General features: G+C 35.6%; 1 protein-coding gene across 1 annotated transcript in view; it reads right to left on the reverse strand.

The window, feature by feature from the left end:
- The window catches only part of mael (germ-plasm component protein maelstrom), a 110138-nt gene that overhangs the window by 19514 nt on the left and 71254 nt on the right, over window positions 1-19370 (reverse strand). The window contains exons 9-11 of the mRNA XM_089237941.1: window positions 12726-12834; window positions 1771-1870; window positions 1080-1196 (exon numbers count right to left, since the gene is read on the reverse strand). Of these exons, the coding sequence (XP_089094067.1) occupies window positions 1080-1196; window positions 1771-1870; window positions 12726-12834 (326 nt within the window). The remainder of the gene's footprint in view (window positions 1-1079; window positions 1197-1770; window positions 1871-12725; window positions 12835-19370) is intronic.

A 19370-nucleotide genomic window follows, 5' to 3' on the forward strand; every position in this document is an offset into this window, starting at 1 on the left:
TAAACCATTATATTTTCATTTATAATTACTGAGAAAAAATGTATTGATATTTTAAATTTTATGATCTGCCCACAATTTTATTCCATATGAAAATTCTCACGAAGCATCTGTTAATACACTATAATTGAACTCATTTATTTTCACCTAAAAATTTCTTAGCTCAGGGTGTATAAATAAATACGCAGAGTTTTAATGAGTATTTTCAACTAAAGCAGAGCTGACACAACTTGATACCCAAAGCATTTGATATGCACGTTTAAATACAGCTTCAATTGGGAAAACCATTGCATTATAAATGCTAGTACCATAGTGCAAAACTAAGAATAACTAAGTTTGACTAAGAATAAGTAACAGGAGTTTCTTAAGCATCATGTACAAGACAGCACTGCCAAATTAAGAAGCATTTCAGTCCTACAACTTAGTAGTTTGATCGCTATATATATTTCAATGTTATGCACAATAAGTATCAGTGATTATCTAGATAATTTAATAACAGAAATCAACATTACATATATGATGTAATAAACTTTTTTAAACACTTATCTGTGGTAAAATAGTACAGCAGATGGTTTATATCAATGCACATAAATAAGCAGTTAAAGAAATTTTGGGAAGTCAAGAACGATCTTGAATTAAAGAATACCAAATCATTCCAGTTTTCCCCTCAATGTGTATGCTATGCTTTATTCAAATTCTATATTTTATAACGAAAAAAACCACATATTTATTCTTTGTATAACAGTCACTTTAAAATGTGTATTTCCAATGGGAATTTTTATATTGAAAAGAAATATTTGAGGCTTCTACAGTTTTTGACCTGCCAACCCTGCTTCTGATATAATTAAATACTCTATTCCACTGTTATTTTAATTAAGCAGAGTAAATTCTCAAGGTTTCAAAGAAATTCTAAACTGGCTGACCTCTCAAAGCAAAAGAGAAGAACATGAACACACCTATGCATGCACACACGTCTTTGAGAAGACTAAATTCACCTGTCTTCCCATTTTGGCGAGATATCAAAGTGTTAAAAAAACCACATGATGAAGTCAACTGAATTCTTATGATAGAAAGAAACTTACTTTTAAGATTTGATGTTAACCTCATTTGTGCCATTTGACCAACAGGAGAACTCACTGAACGAGAATATGGATAATCATACTGATCATCATCTGATAATGGCTCTAATTCATCTAAACCTATAAAAATAGAAAGAATTTCAAGGTAAGCAATAAAGTAAAATAAGCGATTGGCCTGAGCTGAATTTTATATAGCATCAAGCTTAATATGAATGTGAAATTTTAAAGGCTGGTTATACTAATACAGTCAAACCTTGTTAGTGCGTCACCCGGTTAACACGTCACTCCACTTACCGGATCACTGTTTGGAAGTCCTAATTATTCTCAGGCAGGAATTGGCACAGTTATAGCTTACTCTGTTTAACGAGTCACTCCGCTTATCAAGTCATATTTTTGCTCTTCCAAGAGTGACTCATTAACGAGGTTTGACTGTATATCTGAGTCGTTTTAGTTTAATGCTCATGACTAACAAAGTTTATTGTATGAATGATGCTCTAGAGGAATTAGTTTGTTTCTTTGTCAAATGCATAGAACATGAAATTAGACAAAGACATTTTTTTCATTCCATTCCATTTATTTTAAAGAGAATACTGAAGTTTTTTCCCACTACAGATCTGAAAACCCCTTTCATAAAACAACATGAAAGATATAAAACTATGCTGAACTGTGTGAAAAAATTATAAGCCAAACTTACAACTTGATTTTGTTGATAAACATGATGCTCTAGAAGAGACTGCAGCCTGAGAAGCAATCTGTTCAGGTATATCCCTCTCAAAGAAATCTTTTGACTCATTCTATAAAAGAAAATTCCCAAGTTTACATTTATACACAGCTTAAAATAGATTTTATATTTGTGTATGTAAATTACTCTACAGGGTAGTATGAAACTCCACCGAAAAGCTTCTAGGGGTGATCTTACACATCAAAAGAAAAAACATTTGAAATGAAACCCTGGGCTGAAATACATTTATTCAATCGAAACAAGTATAGAAATAGCTGCAGGTCAAGGATATCAGAGAAAATGAAACAAAATTAATGTAAAACACATTCATAGCAGCTGCTCAAAGCGGTGTCCTAGAATACTGCACAGTGGTGGTCGACTTAAGTTGGTTTTCTGTGGTTCACAACTTCAAGGTACAAATGCCCGCCGATCTCTCCATTAAGAAGTCTCACCACAGAGAGCAACAGGCCTACAAAAATAAAAATATTCAGTCATTTCACTTCTGAAATATAGATGGCAGCACTGAAAACCATACACAATATTAGATAAGCACTCAGACTGTTAGGTACACACACACTTGCAACTCCAGCACAATTCACTAGGTAGTAAATTGCACATAGCAGACCTGAGTTGTGCTTGGATTGAAAGAAAAAGAAAGTCAAGGTAAGGCTGTATCGAGTAAATGTGCTAAATGGCCATGTGAAAAATATTATGAATAATGATATCAATTTTTTTCCCCCTTCAAAAAGAGAAACCTCTTACAAAGGAAATTAAAATACAATAAAATGTGTCTTTAACAGAACCTGTATTAAGCCGATACCTGTCTTCAATAGGGGAAAAAATCTAGGTCCAGCAATACTAAAATATACAGAAAAAAAATCCTGGATTGAACAGAACTTGTCTAACATGGAAACGGGAAGGAAAATTGTATGCTCTTAATAGAAAATTTCCCACAAACACTACATGTTCCCAAACCACTCCAAGGGAATCGCACAAAATGTTGAAGTGCTCTATCAAAGTTTTATGAAATCCCTGTTTGTCAATGTGAGTTCTGCATCATCTACCCCTACATTACATAAACTGTTTCCGTACTTGATGCTGTGATTTTAATAAGCCATATGTAGTAAGACATGCTTCCTGAGAAATTATAACAAAATCTTTTGGAAAAACAGGCTTTTCTACCAGAGAAAAAAAATACAAACGCTGAATTTCCTAAATGATATATGCAAGACTTACAAAACTGCATTCAAGCTGATTTCTATGATCACAGTACTAAAGATTACATAAACATAGACAACAATGTAAAAACTGAACCTGACACGACAAATATAAACACTCTCATTGAAAATTTTAGAGAAAGTCAAAAAGTATGAAGATGAGATGAATATCATTTTCAAAAGAAAAAACAGTTTGCGGTGAAGTTTTATGTAGATGCTATCAAAACATTGAAACAACTGAAGTAATTTTGCTTTATAGCACAATTATATAACATAGTGCCTCTGCATTTTTTCTACAATTTCTGAAACAAAACTTTTTTTTTTTTTTTATTATAACAACATACAAACATATATACAAGCATATACAGAAACACATTCAACATACACTTTTGACCTCAAGGGACTCCCTTGAGGTCAAGGGTTTCCAACAAGGGTTTCAAAACAAGGGTTTCTCCGTAGATTATTTTTCTTAGCAACAGCCTATTATGGTTTAGGTCGGTTTATAATTGCTCAATATAGTTTTTTTTTTTTTTGTATTTATGTTACAAAGAAATTTTACATACAGATGGATTGTATCATGTGGTTGTATTATTGTTGTAATATAGATTCTGGTATTCATAGAAAACGTGAATATATTTTTATTAGATCTTATGTAATTATTTGTATGATTGATTGTATGGTATAGATTAATTATTTTTAGAGCGGTGTATCTATAACTCTTTTGAAATAACGTTTTATTTGTTTTTGGCACTTTATATATGTTATTTAATCTAGATAACGTTCTATTTTGTTTCATTTCTAACCAATTATTGTTTAAGAATGAAAATTTTATTAGTCTATAAACATAGTTTTGTCTTATAGTTAGCTTATGGCATTGTTTTGTTGGTGTTTATTGTGGTCCTTGTTATTTGGGATCTTATCTTGTTATATATATTATCTAGTTTTTGTATATCTATTTGATATGCACCTCCCCAAGCAGTGATTCCATATGTTACTGTGGAATATATCCAAGCATAAAATAAATCTTTTAGAAAGTTATTGTCTATTGTGTCTCTTAGTCTATAAAGAATTGCTGCATATATTCTTAATTTTATTATTTTTTCACACTGTGATTTCCATTTTAAATCATCTTGTATTATTATTCCTAGGTAGTTGTATTCATGTACTCTTTCAATTTCTTGACAGTTACATTGTAATATATGTTGACACGGACAATGATCATGAATTTTTATACTTAAATTTGCCAAACTATTTATGTTTCTTGTTTTTAAGCATATGTATTTAGTTTTCTGTATGTTTAGTTTTAGTTTATTTTTCTTGAGCCAGTTACTGATTTTAAATAGGTCCTCTTCAACCTTTTTTTTTATTAAATTGGTAATTTCAGTGTCTTCAACATACAGTACTGTATCGTCTGCGAATGAGATTAATTTACCATTTATGTTGAGTTTGAATATATCATTTATGTAAATGAGAAACAATATCAGGCCAAGCACGGATCCCTGGGGGACAACTTTTTTTACTTCTATGAATGTACTCATTTCTTCACCTATTTTAAATGATTGTTTCCTATTAGAACAGTATGATTTAAACCAGCTCAATATGTTTCCACGTATGTATTTAGCTGTTGACAATTTTCCTGTGAGTATCTCTAAATCTACGTAGTCAAAGGCTCTCTTTAAATCCAGAAATCGTTATAGAAAATTTATTGCAGTTGAACCCGGTATTTAAATAACTGCACAGCTCTAAGATGGCCATTTCTGTATTCTTACTTTTCTGAAACCCATATTGGTTAGGAGCTAAATAATGCTGATAATTAAGAAAATCTACGAGCTGTTTTTTTTTATGCACTTTTCTATTACTTTTGAAAATATTGGAAGAATTGATATTAGGTTTTTTATTACATCCACGTGATAATGGGCAATTATTTTCATCATCTTAGGGGTTATTTGGTCAATTCCACTTGCTTTATTAGTCTTCAATTCTGACATAATCTTATCAATATCATAATCATTAATTTCAAAGAAGTACATAGAATTGTTAGAATTAGTCATTGTTTGGTCATCTTCACAATTACAGACCGTGTTTAATTCTATTTCTTCCAAGTTTCTTGTAACAAAGTCTTCGTTATATTTCTTCGCTAAAACGTTATGGTTATCACAGATAGGGAGTATATTTTCCTTTGCACTTTTATTAAGTATATTCTGATTTATACATTTCCATCGCATTTTTTGTTATTCTCGCATTTCGTAAAAGTATCTCTGATATATTCCTGTTTCATTTTTCTAATATACTTTTTCAGTTCCTTATTGTATTCTTTGTACTCTTGCTCGTATGACATAATATTTGGATACTTTTTGTATTTTTTGTACAATTTTTCATTATATTTTATTTATTATTTCTTTTGTGATCCAGTTTTTTTTACTTTTTTTGGGTTTCATCTTGACTTGTTTCGTCCATAAATTAGAGTTTGATTGTATGATATCCACGAATCGTTTGCATTTATTTTGTATGCATCTTTCTTCTATGACACTAACAAAATTTATATTTTCAATGAATTTTTTAAATTTATCATAATTTATTATTTTTATATGTTTGTTTTTTTCATTTTCTTCTATTTTCTTTTGTATAAAGTTTATGTATCCTAATACTGGATAGTGATCTGTTATCTGAGTTTTATACACTGTGAATTTTTCTATTGAATTTATTTTTGATCTATAGAATACATGGTCTAAACATGTTTTATTATTATTTGTTTCTCTTGTTATATTTTTGTGAAGGGGGACCAGTCCATTTATTGCCATTATGGTAAGATATTGAGAAGTTTTGTTATCATCTCCATGTAAATTTATATTAATATCACCCATTATTAAAGTATTTTGCTTCAATTTCTGTAAATTTTGTTCTAATTCAACATTAAATTGTGAGATGGAAAAAGAATGCAAACGGTATAAGAGTAATAAATCAATGTCATAATCAGGGAGGTATATACATAATTCTTCAGCAGTTAAAAATTTAACATTTTTCTTTTGTATTGATTTGATATTTTTATTTATATACATTATTACTGCCCCGGCTCTATTGTATGTTCTGTTTATATAGCAATAGTAATCTATTATTCCTTCAAGATTGTCAATATAGTAATTAAATAATTCTTCACTTTCAATCCATATTTCACTTAGGCATATGATATCTATTAATTCATTTAAAGTTCTAAGAAATACCACCAGACTGTCAAAATTTGCTCTCATACTTTGGATATTCAATGTAAGAAACGTCAATGTTAAGTTTGGTTCACTGGGGCAGTTTATAAATTTTTTTGCTTCCCTAATGTCCTCCAGAGGTCGTTGGTCCTGCATCTCGAGAAAGTTCTCTGCGATCATTTGTACTGTGGCTTGATTCTAACTTTTGCAAATGTTCTTGGTTTGTTATCCTAATTACTCTTGAAGTTTCATCCCTCCGGAGAAATATTTTCCCTTCTTTCGCCCACGTGAACTTGAAATCCAGTTTATTTTTCGTTTGTCTAGCCAGGTGAAATAACTTCTTGTTTTCAATGGTTAGATGTTCGTTCACATATATTCGGACATCTTGAAAGATCGGGTTTATTTTATCTGCTGTAAGGGTATTCTGTCGCTTAGCCTTTTGAATCCAGATGTTTTTTGATGTTTCACTGTTGAATCTTACTATGATTGGTTTGGGTATATTGTCATTTCTTGTTGGGACTCTGTGAGCACATTCAATTTTAGTTTTTTCAGGTATTAGTAGTTGTGTTTTTACTGCTTGAATTATTTCTTGTATATTCTCATTTGGGCTTTTTGGTATTCCATTTATCTCTGTTATATCGTCTCATTTTGGTTTCCAACTCATTCATATGATATTTCAAATTTCCTATTTCTGCTTTCATGTTTTTATTTTCCATCTTGAGTTCTTGATTTTCTCTACTCATTTGTTGAACCATTTCTTTCAAGTTTTCTACCTGCTTTGAAAAATCTTCCATGGATTTTGAGTTGTATTCTATAGACTTTATAACCTCCTTCACTTCATTTTCCATTGCTTCTTGTTTATGTTTGATTTTTTCTGTGACTCATTGGATGGTTTCCTTTACTTCCAGTTTGAAATCACCTATGATTTTTTCTATCCTGTCAAAATTGTCTTGCTGTGTATCATTCACCGCTGTGGCTCCTTCATCTTGTTCATTTTCACAGATTTTACATGTGAATTTGCTTCGTTTGTCTTTTGCCATCCTTCTAAATGCAGATTCGTTGTATCCAGCACAAACGGGGTGTATATATTGTTTACACACTGTACACAAGAAAAATTCGTTCACGTCTATCACTTTATCGTTACACTTCCTGCATCGTGATCCATCCATCTCTGATTGTTTTCCCCAATGAAGAAATCGTATATTCTCAGTTCTTGGTTTAAAATTGTTTTCATAGATGGCGACTCAGATTCCTTATTTCTTTGTTGTCTAGTTATGTCACTGTACTTTATTCATTTATTTTCATTACTTTTTAATTATCATATTGTTATATTATTTGAACATAATTACCGTTCCCACAGTCCTGCAGCTTCCAGTGCTGTTGCTTTCGCTTAATCTACTGATAAAACACTTAATTTATATGTATTTTTCTGAGCTCCGTAACTGTCTGTTTGTAAACATTGACGGCGTGTTGCCATGAATGCAGTTGTTTACTGAATGAAAGTCAGGCAGCAAAAAGTGTGAACTGCATACAGAAAACTGTTATTGACCACTGGGAAAAATAAAATTAATTTATTTACAATACTGTTTTGAATTTTTTACTCACTGTATATAACGTAATATTCAAGTAAATACAGTACGTATGTATTTTTTCTTTGTTCTCCTGAGTTTTACTTAGCGTGTTGTTTATTTTTGGGTCATATTCTGCGGTGTTCTTTTTTTTTTTTTCTAGCATACGTTGGATTGCGAGATAAGTGGTTTTTTTTTACTATACTGCTCTCAATTTTTTTTAATTTTCGTTGTATATTTTCGATCGACTTAAATTTTTTTTTTTCTCGTTCGCATTTCATTTTCATTGAATTTTTGCCAGGTTTGTGTTTTCTCGCTTCTCTGATATAAATTCGTAGGTTTTTTGGACGTTAGGGTTAGCAAACAGTGTATACTTTTTCCCAGGTTCTCTCAATAACTTTGTTTTTCCTTCCACTTGGGCCTATAGTTGTAGTGTTAGTGTGATTTGAGATAGTTACCTATTTCTAATAGTAAAAATTGTATTTTGTAGCTTAATACTTTTTTTAGAGTGTGTTCTATTCTTTATATACATATTTATTTTATTCTTCGTGATTTAGTGTTGAGCATTCTATTTTACGTAATTTTTTCGTACATTCTATTTTACGTAATTTTTTCATACATTCTATTTTATGTAATTTTTTCGTACAATCTCTTACGTATATTTCGCATAGTAATGTATTTTACATTATTTTAATTTCCTGTTAACGTTTTTCATTTTCCTATTATTAATTATTATTATTATCTAGCTTTAGCAATAGTATTAGTATGCCTCGGCCTCAACTAGTGTTGTGTAGAGCTTGCGACGGGAGGTTTCCCTGGTCTAGGGGTATAGTAGCTGACAGTTTCAATTGTAAAGGGTGCTTGGATAGGAAAAGGCTGGAACTCGAGGTCGAAGCTTTACGGGAAAAAGTTAGGGTACTAGAGGGCCCGGTTATAACGGAGCCTCTGGTCGTCGAGCCACCTGTTGATGAAGAAGCAATCTCCACGAACAACGACAGTTTAGAGGGTGAATGGGTGGTCGTGGATGAGGTAGAGGGGGATAGTGATAGGGGTTTAATCATCAGCGATTCTATGGTTAGGGAACTTGGGAACCGAGTGTATAGAGATTTTCTGGGTTTCGAGCGCTGTTGTCTTCCTTGGGGGAAGATTGGCAACGTTCGAGACGTTTTTCATCGCCGAAAGTTGCCCTTGCGGGTGATTCTGTGGGTGGGAACAAATCAGGTAGGAGCAAATATTAGTGAGTCTGTCAGAGTACCGGATTTACTATTATCCGCTAGGGAAGGGGGTTCAGATGTGGCAGTGATTCCAGTGCTGCCAAAGGGTAGTAGGGGGTATAGGAATAGGATCCACCAATTCATTATAGGCCTGAAGGGCATTTGCTCCTCACTTGGGGGTCACGTTCTTGGAGCTTCCAGTATTTACCGATAGGTGGCTTCGTTCGATCTAAATCATCTAAATAAGAGGGGGGTCTGGGATAGTCTTAGGTCAGGTTTTTTACTCCCAGACCACGTAGTCGGGAATGCGGGTTAGTTAATGACAATCACAACAGTACTGGTGGGAATTACCCACCTCTGACTTGGATGGCTTCTCAATTGACACTAAATCACTGGGCAAATTAAAATGTGTGTTAATAAATGCCAGGAGCTTGGGTAATAAGAAAGATTTTTTAGAAACTATGATAGTTGTGGAGGGCTTGGATCTTATAGCCATTACAGAATCTTGGACAAACGATGGGGATGAGGTCTTCCTTACACATATCAGGATACGATACTTTTTTGAGAAATAGATCTGATAGGAAAGGGGGTGGAGTGTTAATATACGTGAAATCCTGTTTGAAGGCTGGAGAGTGTAACATGCAGAGAAGTGATATTGAAGCCATATGGGTTGAACTTGAGAACAAAAGACGTCATAAACTTATTGTTGGGGTTTGTTACAATCCACCGAATAGGGATCAAAACTACATCGCCGAATTGCATGATGAAATTTCCTACATGTGTAAGAGAAAGAGGGTTCTCATACTAGGGGATTTCAATTACCCAGGTATTGATTGGGAGAACCTTTCATCTGGAAATCAGTATGAAAGAGACTTTCTTAAGTTGGTGCTCGAAAATTTTTTGTATCTGTATCAGCATGTATGAGAAGCCACTAGGGGTACTGCTATTTCGAATTTAGTTCTTACTAGTTCTGAGGATCTAGTTGAACATGTTTTGGTGGGGGAAGAGTTTTCTTCCAGTGATCATCGTATCGTCAGATTTCACTAACTTTTCCTCAGGTAAGGTTGATAACAAAAGACTGGTTCCTTGTTTTCGGAGAACTAACTTTGATGTTTTGAGAAGAAGGTTAGCGGAAGTTTTCAAAGACCGGTTGGAATCAGTAGGGGTGTTAAGTCAATGGGAAGAATTTAGTACGAAGCTGTCCTCTGTTTTGCACAACGTCATACCCTTTGTTCGAAAAAAGCGTGTTTGTACATTGCACTCTCTATGGTTCATGGATAGCGTGCGGAACCTTTATCTTGAAAAGAAAAGAGCATTCAGAGAGTATAAAAGTGGACGAGGTGACCTATCATTGTTTACTGATAAAAGAAGACTGTTGAAGAAAGTGATAAGGGATAGTAAAAAAGAGAAGTTGAATCTAGGTTGGCAGATAACATTGGCTCTGATCCAAAATCATTTTTTCGATACATCAATAATGGATGTAAGGGAACAGTTGGCCCCCTCTCGATAGGAGGCTCTAGGGTAGAGAGCAATGTAGGCATGTATAGCGCTTTCAATGACTTTTTCGTGTCGGTTTTTAATGGAGATAATGATATTCTATATACAGGTGTTGCATGGGGTAATAAAACCCTCAACGATATTCAAGTAGAAGACGTGGAGGTCCTAAATCTTCTAAGAAATGTATGTGCAAGCAAAGCACCAGGACCAGATGATATCTATCCCAGGGTCTTCAGGGAATGTGCTAATGAATTGTTGGGGCCAGTCGAAAAAATATACAGGAGTAGTGTTGCTGAGGGTATCGTCCCAAGGGATTGGAAACTTGCTAACGTTGTTCTGATATTTAAGAAGGGTAGTAGAGAAGCGGTGTCAAATTATCGTTCAGTGAGATTGACAAGCTCCCTCTCGAAAATTTTGGAAATTATCATCAAAAGGCAATTTGTGAAGTGGATAGACGAGAATAATGTATTGACGGATAATCAGCATGGGTTCAGGAAGGGGAAGTCATGTGTAACTAATCTCCTTTGCTTCTATGATCACGTGACGAAGGCTTTGAGTAAGAGCAAAAACGTCGACGTTGTTTACCTTGATTTCCAGAAGGCATTCGATCGGGTCTAACATGGCAAACTCTTGAAGCGTTTACACAAGATTGGAATTGGGGGCAACTTGCTGAATTGGATAGAATTGTGATTAAAGATAGGTCTCAACGAGTTATGGTGAACGGGGAATTCTCTGGTTGGACAGACGTCACAAGTGGAGTTCCTCAGGGAAGTGTCCTTGGCCCCCATACTTTTTCAACTTTCTATCGATAAACTCGATCAGGGTATCGATGGGATTACTAGCAAATTCGCAGATGATGTGAAGCTAATGGGGGTAATCGGGAACCAAAACGATAGGGAGTTGCTCCAGACCAACTTAAACAGGATTGCAGCATGGCCAAATGAATGGAGCATGACGGTAAGCGTTGACAAGTGCATCGTCACTCATTTTCGTTCGAACAACCCACGGCTCTCTTACGAGTTGAATGGTGTCACTATCACGGAATGGAACAAGGGTCACCGATTTGGGAATTCTCATTGACGAGCGACTTAGGTTTTCTGAACATTGTTCAGCGGTTAAAAAAGCGAATAGAATGCTTGTGGTCTCATTTTTCTGGTCTCTTCGCGTCCTCCTAAGGTCATTCTTCCGCTTTTTCGAGGCTTAGTTCGTCCTGGACTGGAGTATGCTGTAAGGTTTTGGAGACCATACCTACAGAGTGACATAGACTTGGTTGAAGGGGTGCAGAGAAGAGCTACGTGTCCCCTTATTGGCACACGGAGCTTGAGTTATAAAGAGAGACTTCATTTTTTGAATATGCTTACATTGGATGAACGCAGGTGTCGAGGAGATATGATCGAAGTGTTCAAAATTTTCAATGGGACGGACCACGAACTTTTAGTACACGGCCAATCGACTGCTTTTACAAGGGGATACCAGTATCGATTGGCGAGGGACAATGCAAGGTTATGGTGTCGCAGGGAATTTTTCTCTAATAGGGTTGTTAATAAATGGAATAGCTTACCCCCAGGAGGTAGTAAATTGTAACACAATTGACACGTTTAAAACGAAATACGATAAACATGTTGGGGTAAATCGAGAAGCTATCCATTCTTAGAATAAGACAACCATAAGTATTCTTTATGGGCGTTGTATAATATTTTATCATGTGTATATATTGCTTATGATTTGTGTTAATTGCATTTTTAATTGGGTTGCTATATTTTTGAAACATATGACATCCATATTTTTATGGGCATCTTTTTATCAGCCACCTTGTTGGGCATTTTGCCTGTTGTGGCATTGTATTTGTATTTTAATGAATAATGTATCACATATCAAGTGATAAATATTTAACTATTACTTGCTAATTAATAATTATTCTATTTTTAAATTATTAACTTTATTTTCAGTTAATATATTTTTATTTAAATTTTTTTGAGATCTTTACATAATTTGACACATTATATTAATTGAACCTCTGTTAAGCGGAAACCTCTATTCTACAGAAAAAAATACAGATTCCGTGCAATTCCGTTGAAGACAGGTTTTGCTGTAATATGAAAAAGGATTTAGTTTATCCAGCATGCTGGAAAATATAGGGTTTTCTGACATAGGGCTCATTTAAGACAAGTATAGAAGCAAAAATTACATCTATAGATTACATACATAAAAACACAGTACACAGACAATTACCTTACATGGATTATAGACTTCACAAAAATTATACTCCTGCATATATGGGAGATGAGAATCAGTTTTGTGGACATCATAGACATCACATAGAATGTCTGACATTAAAAAGCTGGAAAAAAATTTTTTCATTATGAATGTGGCTTGAATAATGTTAACGTAAACATTTTGTATGAAAAATAAATATAAACTGAAGAGCCAAAAAAACTGGAACAGGCATGCGTGTGCAAATAAAGAGATATGGTACCAATCAGAGTACGGTGCTGCGGTCGGCAACGCCTATATAACACAACAAGTGTCTGGCATAGTTGTTGGATCGGTTACTGCTGCTACAATGGCAGGTTATCGAGATTTAAGTGAGTTTGAACGTGGTGTTATCGTCGGCGCACGAGAAATGGGACATAGCATCTCCGAGGTAGCGATGAAATTTGGTTTTTCACGTACAACCATTTTACGAGTGAATCGTGAATATCGGAAATCCGGTAAAAAATTAAATCTACGACATCGCTGCGGCCGGGAAAAGATCATGCAAGAACAGGATCCCTTCCGCAAATTGCTTCAGATTTCAGATTTCAATGCTGGGCGATCAACAAGTGCCAGCGTGCGAGCCATTCAACGAAACATCATCGATATAGGCTTTCGGAGCCGAAGGCCCACTCGTGTACCCTTGATGACTGCACGACACAAAGCTTTACGCCTCGCCTGGGCCCGACAGCTCCGACATTGGACTGTTGAGGACTGGAAACACGTTGCCTGGTCTGACGAGTCTCGGTTCCAATTGCTTCGAGCTGATGGACGTGTACGGGTATGGAGACAACCTCATGAATCCATGGAATCTATGTGTCAACAGGGGACTGTTCAAGCTGGTGGAGGCTCTGTGATGGTATGGGGCGTGTGCAGTTGGCATGATATGGAACCCCTGATACGTCTAGATACGACTCTGACAGGTGACAGGTAGGTAAGCATCCTGTCTGATCACCTGCACCCATTCATGTCCATTGTGCATTCCGACGGACTTGGACAATTTCAGCAGGACAATGCGACACCCCACACGTCCAGAATTTCTACAAAGTGGTTCCGGGAACACTCTTCTGACTTTAGACACTTACGCTGGCCACCAAAATCCCCAGACATGAACATTATTGAAAATATCTGGGATGCCTTGCAATGTGCTGTTCAGAAGAGATCTCCACCCCCCTCCTACTCCGAGTTTAAGGACAGCCCTGCAGGATTCATGGTGTCAATTACCTCCAGCACTACTTCAGACATTAGTCGAGTCCATGCCACGTCGTGTTGCGGCACTTCTGCGGGCTCATGGGGGACCCTACACGATATTAGGCAGGTGTACCAGTTTTTTTGGCTCTTCAGTGTGTGTGTACACACACACACATATATATATATATATATAAAATAATGCATTCACATATTTCTTTCAACTTAGAAATTTTCATATTTTGCTTTAAAAAAAACTGTAGGATCAGCTTTCAAACACAAGTTTCATAAGTCTAGTATTCTTATGTTACTAGCTATAATACCCAGCACTGCCCAGGTTTTCTTCAGTTACTGGGAGGATTGAAAAAGTGGCAATCCATTATGAAAAATTAACTGTTATACATAATACTGGCAGCATCAAAGAGACAAATCATTGTAAAGGCATATGCATGTCTGAAATGCACTGTGAAGGACCCACAGTAACCAAAGTAAACATTGTGAAAGTGATTGTTGAGACCCAGGAACTATTGTTGCCCAACAGTTTTTTGCCCATCTCATTTTAGGTATTTGCCCCCTGACAAACTTTTAAAGTAGCCTACCATTCAATCTGGGTCCAGTTTGGTATACAAGTTGATTAGTCTCCATGAGAACGATTTTGAGAATAAAATTCGCCTAGGAAAATCCATGTCTCCACCAGCACTTGTGCTCTATGTGGCCACCCTGTTCTCGAACAATGGCACGACAACGTAATTTCCATTGAAGGAGACTTTTCTGAAGATGTGGCAGGGAAATTCTGTCCCACTCCTTCTTGCATATTTTCCATAGACCGCTGACTGTGCTTGGGTGATGGTTTGCAAGTGCCCTTTTAAGTAGTCCAAAGCCACAAAAACCCATCGGATTTGTGTCTGGAGACTTGGTGGGAACATGGTCGAATAGGATAACTTTCGACCATGTTCCTGTGGATTTTGCCATCTGTTCATAAAAAGCTTGTGAGCTTTTAGCTGTGTGGCTGGACGCCTTGTCCATGTGAACCTTGTTCGCGCCAGTTCTGTACAAGGCGGGTATGTCCTTTTTTAAAATTGATGTCATATTACCTATTGTTGGAAGTAGGCTGCATTAACTTTTGTATTTTTCATGAAACCCTTTGGAAATACTTCCTTACATTTTTTAACCCATTCTGGTCAATCCTTACAATGGATAATCCACACAATAAGTGATGGCTCAAATTTTATTGCTGTCAGAAAGGTAGACCAAAGCTTCATCTAGGGAAGCCACAAATTTCCACTCTTTTGTTACCTGCCAGATAATTTTCATACAACTTTCGTGCATTCCCTTTTCGTTCTTCTTTATGCTTATGGGTTAGCAGGTAACCTTGAGCTTTCCGAACTTTTCGTAATTGCAATTTTCTTTTAATGAGTTGGAATATGGTTGCCTGGCTTACCCCTACCTTCCTGGCCATAGTTTTTGCGTTGGTGGGTTTTCCTGTAGTGCGAAATGCCTGATGACCTGTTCTATGGCTGATGTGACTTTAGGACAGGTTCGCTTTGGAACAGCCTTTGTGGGAGATTTCTTACATGGAATGTCCGAATCACTTATCCATCTAATGATGTTGTTAATTTTTATTAACCTTTACTTATTCAAAGTCCATGATTCTTGCACTGTTTATGGTTGCACTGAAGCGAAACCTCGCGTGGAAAAGTGCCACAACATAGCCTTCCCAAAACAAATTTATTTTAGGCGCCATAACTTCACATTCAAAACTTGCAGTCCTCACTCCACACATTCGAAAACACAAATGATTTCCATTTGGCTCCCACGTGTCCTCTAACGATGAACTTCATAATTCATTCACATGGAGGTTAATCAACCTGTATATGCAAACTTTTAGATTTGTATAGAGAACATACATACAGAAAATCTTTTTTATATATAGATAAAGAGTTGCTACTTTCTCTAGATATGGCAGAGCTGATGTTTTGAAATAAAAGAACAGTCTAACCACTAACGATGAGTATCTTTATGAAGGGAGAAACAATTTTAAAAGAAGGGGTAGGGTTAGTACGAATTTTCTTGGGTAATTTTTTTTTTCCACCACAATTGCATATATTTATCTTCTCTTACTTTGTTTTTCACACTTGCCTTCTTTATTGGTTTTAAATTTCATTTTTATAAATTATGACATATAGATCATTCTCCTGAAATTGGACAAAAAATTTAAAAAAATTGTAAAAAAAATGTCGAACAAAAAAATTATTAGGGACACCTCTTTACCTGCTAATAAATGAAAACAGCAATGAATGTCAGCAATGGAATTTGGTTAAAACTCAAGGTGAAAAAATTAATTTAAATTCAACCATGTTAGGAGGCAAGCAAATCCAACAAGGTATTTTGACTGTTTCACCACTCAACTTAATATTTATGCTTGATAACTGCCACGTGTATTATTTTGAACTTGTACAACCACTGATACTCCAAAAACATTTTTTTGTCAAGTTGATGGGGGCAATAGATTTCTAATTTGTGTTGATTTTGCTAGAGCACAAGAGGCATTCTTAAATTCTTGAAATAAAACCTTTCTATGAAACTTTACTGTAGCTTGATGTTGCAACTGAGAGAGAGAAATCTGAATTTTTTTTTTATCCCCCCCCCCAATTTATGATCAACCTTTCCTTGTTACCTAATGTCAGTAAAAAATACATTTTCACACGTTTTGCAACACTGATCAAAAACTAAGCATGTTGAAAACATGTGTTTTTCAGAAATAATTGACTACAGGGACGGCGGAAGTCAGAAATCATTGTTGTTGTTCAAAGTATGAGAGTCATTTCTCCGTACAGGCCATAATATTTATAATTCCACTGACCATACATCCCTTTTTTGAAATAGTGACCAGTTTTTGTTTTTTTTTCGAATCTATTTGATTTCAGTGATGATCCGTTCTTCAACCTACTTTTATAGTAGTAAGATTTTTACCACAGTAAAATGTAACAAACCTATACAGGAGGGGGTATAGGGGTCCTGTGTCTGCCCCAAGACCAGTGCCGTCTTAATACATGGGCCTACCTGGGCACGGCCCAGGAGCCTCAAGAGAATGCAGGCCTCACAAAAATGAGAACCAGTTAAAATTTGAGAATTGGCCACGTGGGATCTCAGAAAAATCGCTTGAGCCTGGGGCCCATGATGCTATAAAGATGGCCCTGCCCAAGACAATTGGAAATTAAAATTATATTTTTGAATAAATTAAAATATTTAAAGAAAATACCTTTATGTACTATATTTTTCAATTTCTGTTAATTTAAAATGTTTTTTTGAAGGTAATGAATTCAAAATGTCTCTGCGACAGATACCCCCTGTGCCTGCCCCCCCCCCCCCACAATATTCACATAAAACTGAAATTCTATTATAAACTGATAAAGTGGTGGAAAATGGGTTTAATCATCAACCAATGATAGTTTTGGTCATCAATTCTTTACAACCATGCTAATGCGTATTCTGAAATTGAATAGTTCTATCGTATGTATTTTACAGTTTTTAATCAATGATTGAATTTGATTGTTGATGATTTAGTTAGATTCGCTTTTCAAGTTCTCCAATAATTTAAATTGACAACACAGTGAAGTTGCAGGTAATTTGAGTATAGTGTTTCAGAATATTGGGGAAGCTTACATTAAAAACAAAAAGTGATACAAATACATAATGCAGGGGTTCTCGAACTGTGTGCCGTGGCACCCTGCAAAAGTTTTCCAAAAAGACTGTTAAATTGCTCTGGGGAGCCACGGATAAGCATTGATTGAAAAAAAAGAGGTGCCGCTGGTGGAAAAAGTTAGAGAGAAAACCCGACATAATATCTAAGTGTATAAGAGGCTTTACACATCCTCCAACGCTGCCTGCGCTAGGATCTTTGACAGGCCCCAAGGCCAAGTGATTTTTCTGAGGCCCTATTAGGCAAATTATCTAAAGTTTCAACCAGATCTAATTTTTGTGAGGCTCCTCTTCTCTTGGACCCCCGAACCATGCCTGGGTGGACCCATTCATTTTAATGGCACTCCCGCCCTTACCTAAGGAGCCCGATGTATCTCAATAGTTTTGGACACGAAAAATATTTGCCCAATTTTATATATTTTGGGGGAGGGGGGAGGAATCAGCATCCATTATTTCAAAATATACAAGAATGCTCTGAAATATCCATACAAAACATTTTAAATACACAATTCAATAAATTAACACAAAAACTGGTAAAAATTCATCACTGAAGGTAATTTTAAACTAATGAGAGAAAATAAAATCCTGAAACTGATAAAAATTTTGGACTCGATGAATCAAAAATAATTGAAAGAAATAATTCCTGCACCAATAAAAATTCAGAATTTAAGGAGGAAAAATTTCAAAATTGTTGAAAGAGATAATTCCAGAATTGATGAAACTTCAAAATTAATGCAAGAAGTAATTTCAGAATTCATGAAAGCCTCCAATAGTGTCTACGTGAGTGTGGGGACCCACAAAGCACAGTGCCCAGTGCGACCGCTCCTGTCGCACATTCCTAAGAGCAGCTCTTACTTTCACAGTGGAAATCACTTTCCTTCATTTCTCTTTGACAGCCTCAACCGTTTTTTCCACTGAGGGCAAAGCAAGAATTGGGGAACCGGGTGTCGAGACTAAGATGAAGAGATGCTTGGCCAGTCAGTGAATATCTGTTGTTTAAATTTTGTTGACTGGGCTATGCCCTCACATCCCATAGGCAGGGATTTTTGGCGACCCCAAGCAGAGGCGAATTTAAGGGCAGGCGCACACCTTAGGCCACGTAAAATCCAAATGTTACTTTTTCTAATTTAAGGTGTCCAGTATTTACTTTTGTGTCCAGAGCCTAAACTGACTTTAATCCGCATCTGCCCAAGCAAGACTTTTCACAAGCCCTTCTGTAATGAATTTACAGCTTGAAAAAAACCAAAAACAATTATGGTAATTGTCCCAGGCTCCAGGGCTGTTCCCATGTCGGCTCTACCCTTGTGGGATCAAATGCCGAACTTGACCATACGAAAATCGGGTGTCGACATGCGCACAACAATTTTACTGAATTTTAAAGTTGAAAGTTATTGGCAGCATTCCCAGTTTAAATGGCAGCGAATGGTTTTTCTACAGTTAATTACACAAAAAAAAAAAAAAAGTCATTTAGATAAAAGTAAACTTACGTGGGGTAGAATCTAGTTCATCAATATGTCACTATGAAATCCTTTGAAATTTGAAAAAAAAAACAAAAAACAAATCTTAAGCATTTTTTTTTTTTTTTTTTTTTTTGCTCACATAGGAGCGTTTCATTATTCCAGTAGAGCAGCAAATTTGCGATTACTACTATCTGACATAAATAGTTCAATCTTATACAAACAGTAAGGAATTGTTTGATTCTCTACATGCAGCTGGTCATCCGACAGAGACGAG

The sequence above is a fragment of the Pholcus phalangioides genome, unplaced genomic scaffold (genome assembly GCF_987345545.1).
Source record: "Pholcus phalangioides strain wild (caught in Gottingen) unplaced genomic scaffold, Ppha-v1.0 ptg000010l_1, whole genome shotgun sequence".
In the NCBI taxonomy this organism is placed as follows: domain Eukaryota; kingdom Metazoa; phylum Arthropoda; class Arachnida; order Araneae; family Pholcidae; genus Pholcus; species Pholcus phalangioides.